General features: G+C 32.5%; 1 protein-coding gene across 1 annotated transcript; it reads left to right on the top strand.

The window, feature by feature from the left end:
• Window positions 1–379: 379 nt before the first annotated feature.
• On the top strand, window positions 380–3,057 carry LOC11439186 (putative GATA transcription factor 22). The gene is made up of 3 exons (XM_003595087.3): window positions 380–1,229; window positions 1,443–1,784; window positions 2,374–3,057. Exons 1-3 carry the CDS (start codon window positions 1,002–1,004, stop codon window positions 2,710–2,712), a joined length of 909 nt encoding a protein of 302 aa, XP_003595135.2. The 5' UTR covers window positions 380–1,001; the 3' UTR covers window positions 2,713–3,057.
• Window positions 3,058–6,000: the final 2,943 nt, after the last annotated feature.

Here is a 6,000-nt window from a genome sequence, read left to right as displayed (position 1 = left end):
ATAAGCACTCACAAAAAAATATATATCACATGTGGCGCTTCCGCCATTCGGATGGATTTGGTCTTAAGCTAAATGATATATATTGTTTAACACCCTAAAATGTTAAATTAATTAATTTGAAAATTATCTGAAAATGATTTTCTTAATGCACACTTTTTTTGTGAGTTTATCTGCTACAATAGCTTCCGCTAATTTTCTGATTCCTTCCGGTCTTATTTGTTTGCGTCTTGCTTGCTCCTCAAGTTTCTTTGAACCGTTTTGCTTACTTAACCTGATTCTGGTCATGCTTGTTCGCCAAGTTTCTCAACGACAATTGTGAAATCTCTATAAATAGAAGGCTCACGCCTAGTGTGTTGGTACAACGAAAAAGATTTTGAGTTATCAATCTTTTTCTTCTCTCCTCCCTTCGACTTGAGTTACCAAGTTATTTTTTTCTTCTCTCTTTCTTTTGTCATAGTTATCATATTTATGAGTGTAATTCTTGAACGATTTTCATTTTTAAGAGGGAAACATTTTAAAGGGCGATATGATTGTGACTAAACCTACTAATCTCTTCAATGATAATTTTTAAAAAAAAAATTCGAATTCCAAAAAACTACAATATTTACCCTCGCATAAGCAAACATTCATTTAAAATTTTATTGTTGTTTTCCCTGTTTCTTTCTAATCTTTTTGCCGTATGATTCTCCTTTCCTCACCAAAAATCTTCTTCTAACCTTAGTTTTATCAATTAAAAAATGTACTTATACATATGAAATAATCACAATTTTGACATTGAATCGAATTAAGTATATACTCAATTGAATGATCTTATTTTCAAACGTGATTAACTAAATGTCGGATGGATGTGAAAAAGTAGATGTTCGTGTATCTTTAATATTATTTTTTTGTTTATTTTTTGCTAGGAAAAAAGTAAGCAGTTTGCAGCTATAAACTGAATCCTTCCACAGTCTACAGTCTACAGTCACACCTTTGTCTCTTTTTTTCTTCTCTCTCGATTTATGTGCAATATATCCATGATACCAACTTATCGTTATTCTGCATCTTCTCCTCCCATGCCTTTTTTTGATCTAAATAATGAAGATCACAATCACCATCTCTTCACTACTAATCAGCAAGCAACTTCTTCATCTTCTTCTCTATCATATTCTATACTCTTCAACCAAAATCAAGATCAAACAAATTCTTATTCTTGGGAATCAAACCACATACTAAGTGATGGTGTAGAGGTAACATATATACATATTATATTATATAGTATCAAAATTAGTAGCAACCCTTTAAATTTTTATATATATCTTTGCTTTAATCAATTTGATCATGCATAAGCTTATTTCATTATTTTTTGCTGTAAAAAAAAAAGCTTATTGTTTTATTATGTAGAAATTTATTATCTGTTTAAAAAAAAAAACTGATCAAGCATGTGATTGTCATCCTTTTAGGTTAAGAATTTTGTACCTTCTAGTGAATCATGGGATCATCAAGAAGTGGAAAAGGATGCAAAAGATTGGAAGAAAGAAGAAGATAATGAAAATTTTAGGGATGAGGGGAGAATTTCAATGAAGTGGATGCCATCAAAGAAGAGAATGATTAAGAGGATGATGGAAGATCAAAGGGCTTCTGAGCAAGAATTTGAGAAACAAATCAAGCAATTATCACCAAATCTAGTAGGAACTGAGGATAGTAGCAACAACAATTTTTCAAACAACAGCACTGTTAGGGTTTGTACTGATTGCCACACAACTAAGACCCCTCTCTGGAGAAGTGGACCAACTGGTCCCAAGGTACATATTGCTCACGGATTCTTATATTTTTTCATGATAAATAATTGACTTGTTACATTGTGCTTCTAATATGAACATTTTAGAGAAATGTTTTAAAGATGGAATTTGAGGTTAATTAATTTGGTGTAACAAATTAATCCAAATTTTTTTTTTTTATTACTATTGAGAAAATTTTATAGTGTTATATCAGATAACAATTCAAATGAAACATGTTGTATATTAGATGTCAGTCTATGAGGTCTACCATTGTTTCAGAACAATAATAGAGGCTTTAGTTTTTCATATGTTGATCTCGTGACTATTTTAAATATATTAACAACAATAACAAATAATTAAGCATATCAATGTAATTTGAAGCAATTTAAAGATTGCAAACAAAGGTTTTTAATTATGGTCGAAATTCCATTATGTTGCAAATAATTACATCAAATACTACTGATATAGGAAACTTCTTATATCGCGACATCGATATATAGATTAGATAAACCTTGCTTGTATAAGATTTGTTCATGATTAAGCTCTTTTATGGCTTAGGAACTCATCCTCGATATAACTTCGCATTAACAATACAAATATGTTTTTGTAACAGTCACTTTGCAATGCCTGTGGGATTCGACAAAGAAAAGCGAGACGCGCCCTTGCAGCAGCTGCAAATGGTGAGACTCTTGTGGTGGCAGAGAAACCATATGTGAAGGGAAAGAAGTTGCAAATCAAAAGGAAAAGGTCAAAAACTGATCAATGTGCACAACTATTGAAAAGGAAGGGTAAAAGTGAAAACAAGTGTAATAATTTTGAAGATTTGATAACAAGTTGGAGCAACAACTTGGCTTCCCATCAAGTTTTCCCTCAAGATGTGAAGGAGGCTGCTATTCTACTCATGGCTTTATCTTCTGGCTTACTTAATGGATGTTCTTCTGATGAATGCTAAGATTTTTGAGATGATTAAGTTTATATTAGAAGACTTTGTTTTGTTAAAACATAATTTGTATGAGATCAATGTTTGGGGAGAGAGGGTACTTAAAATAAAGTTCGTTAGGGAAAATTGATAATAGTGACAATAATGTATTAGATGGGTACATGTGTGGTTTTATTAATTTTGTTGGATTTGAGCATGTAGACAAAACACAAAACGTGAGTCTATCTTGTTCATATATGATCGTACAATCCTAGAATAGACATTCAATAAAATTATTACAAGGGGTTTTATTATGTAAAAGTAAACTTTCTCAGTAATATAATTTTGTGTCCTTATTACATATAGATGCATGGTTGGTTATTATATTGGTGCTTAATTACACTTTTGGTCCTTGCATTTTGACCAACTCATGAAATTGGTCCTACCTCTTTTAAATCGAACAAAAATGTCCCTAAAGTATATGTTTTTTGCAGTTTTAGTCCTATCTCCCTATTTCCAACTCCAAAAACGCACAGAAATGACAGTTTTAGTCCAACCAACTATGCTCAACCATGAAATAAACAAGGAATAAATCATGTGGGTATAAGGAATCTACTTTGTTCAGCACACCAAGAAAAACCCTAATTTCTAAGACATGTTTCAGATATGTAACATGTCTCGGAAATTAGGTTAGTGTGCTGAATAAAGTAGATTACTTGTACCCCAAATGTTTTATTTTTTGTTTATTTCATGGTTGAGCATAGGTAGTTGGACTAAAACTGTCATTTCTGTGCGTTTCTAGAGTTGGAAATAGGGAGATATGACTAAAACCGCAAAAAAAACATATAGTTTAAGGACGATTTTGTTCGATTTAAAAAAGATAAGACAATTTTCGTGAGTTGGTCAAAATGGTAGGACCAAAAGTATAATTAAGCCTTCTATTGGCTGTTCTGGATTATATTTTTTTGGATTGGTGCAATTATAACCACTTCAATCTTTAAAAAATTGTTTCTCAATATTCTAATATCTATTTTGATGTTGGGACAAAAGAAGAGCTATATTGTTTAACAACATTGAACTTTACTTTTTTTGTGTTTGTTGTGGGTGACTTCTTTTGAAGGTTGCCTCTGTTATTCGGTTCATTTTCGTCGTCACTAGCTCTTATTTGCATTTTTGGGTTGTTAAGGTGTGTTGAGGGTGCGTGTCGTGTAACTGTGCCTTTTCCTTTTTGATTTGTTTGTTGTTTTCTCCACTGCATATCATGTCATTTGTCTTACATATTGTGTGCTGGTTTTCGATGGACTGGTTACTTTTACTTCGAGATCGAGAGTTTGTGTGTAGTTGCAATCTTGTTGGGTTTGATATCGTGTTTCTCTAGTGGACCGGGGTTAGGGGTTCCCTTCTGAATTGTTCCTAAAGACTGCTAAGCCGATCTTTTTTGATTCGAGATCGGGAGCCAGTTCTTTGGCTCAAGTTTGGTTTTGGACATTTTTTGGTGTTCTTTCGGTGGATCGGAGGTTGAGAGGTGGTGGAAGCTAAACGATCTTTCGGATAGGAGCTTTTCGGATGTGGATCAACTTTGGTGTTGAGGACTGGGAGTTTCATTTAGAGGGGTGTTCTTTGGGGGTGAGTAGTGACGATGAGTGGTGATGAATATCTTTTTTGCAGTAGTTTGTTTTCGTGAAGGCGTCTGTTTTAAGTGGTGATGTTTATTTTGTGGGTGTTGTCGTCATGGGTGTTGAAGGTAGGCAATGACTAGGTGTTGTGTGTAGGAGTGTCTTTTATGATGTTTATTTTTGGATGTTCTGCCTATATACGACGTCTATAGTTTGTATTCTCTAAATCACCTGTCTTTTTTTTTTGTCTTGTGTAGAGATCTGGCTGTTAAATAAAATTTCATGTTAAAAAAAATGTTACCTATTGGCTATTTCATCCAATGTATGTTACAAAACTTGACAGAGGTTTCAATGAAGATGGTATATATATACAATTATAAAATATTGTATTTAAATGAGGAGATTATCTAATAAATAATAATGATCTCTCAAAAAGTTTAAAGATGGGCATTTAACATTTTGAATGAAATAGTAAATTTTATAATATTTTAAAAACATGGGAAGAAATATAATATTTAAAAATATGATAAGAAATATTAAAAATTAATGGTACCTTTTTTAGAGGTCCACACTTTTTTTTAAAGTTAGTATATCCATCTTTTATATATGCTAGCAAACTAATTACCAATTGCTAAAAGGAGAAAAAAAGATGGGTAAATAAATTAACTATTTACCAATACATTTTAAATGGCAAATGTTGTAAAACATGGCATCCATGGAAAAGTAGACTAAAAACTATGAAATATTTTTTTTTTTTTTTAAGAAGTTAAATTAGCCCATCTAAATTAGCATTGAAGAGAATCGAACCTGAGACCTCGATGAGGTTAAAAAAGTCACAAGTCAATACCACTAGACCAACCCAAATGAGCTTAAAAAAGTACGTCAAAATGTAATTATAGACATCCACTAATTAACTAACACTCGTAATTACTAGTCAGCTATATCTTTAATAGTCTCCTACAAAATGGAATGTGTACAACACTTCCAACTTAGGACGGCCAATACAAAAGTACATAAAAAATGAAAGAAAATATAACGAGAGGAAGAAATCGGAATGCTTAACCATTAAGAAGAAACCACAAAGCATGCATGCTTAACCACTTAACAAAAGCTATCATCAACAAAGCCATAGAGCCAAAACCACCATAGGGGAAGAATTGCAAAGAGGCTGAAGAAATGCTTAACCACCGTTGAGGAGAAGGCTTCATCCTTTAGTAAAGCATTCATCAAAACATTTTGATGACATTGCCATTTGTGAGCTTCAATGGTTACTTTTTCTACTAGCTTACGCCATGTTTGTTTTGTAGTTTGGTTTTTTGGTGTCCTTGCCGGATTGGTGTTGGAGGTTGGTTGTTACGCCTATAGGCGGCATCCTTGTATTGTTGTTTATACCGACTCTTTGCGTCTTGCATGAGTTTTCGGTTCAATAAAATTTTGCCGATTCAAAAAAACAAAAACTTGGAAATAATAAACTCTCATTTTGTTTGAGAAAAGATGCAACAAGGAATTTTCTAATTGCTCCTTACAAGCTCAAATTCTCAGCTTGCAGACTTCTTTATCAAAAAAATAGCCTCCTAAAATATTTCACTCCTTTATTTCAAAGCTCAACATGTTAATTAAACATCTACCATGTTGCAGTAAGGTAGTTAGAAGTTAGATTCAAGAGCTAAAATATTTGAGTTTCTCACCGAAACTTCAGGAGCTA

This window comes from Medicago truncatula, chromosome 2 (assembly GCF_003473485.1).
Source record: "Medicago truncatula cultivar Jemalong A17 chromosome 2, MtrunA17r5.0-ANR, whole genome shotgun sequence".
NCBI lineage: Eukaryota > Viridiplantae > Streptophyta > Magnoliopsida > Fabales > Fabaceae > Medicago > Medicago truncatula.
The sequence above is the reverse complement of the archived record's forward strand: the minus strand, read 5'-3'. Positions and strand labels throughout refer to the sequence as shown.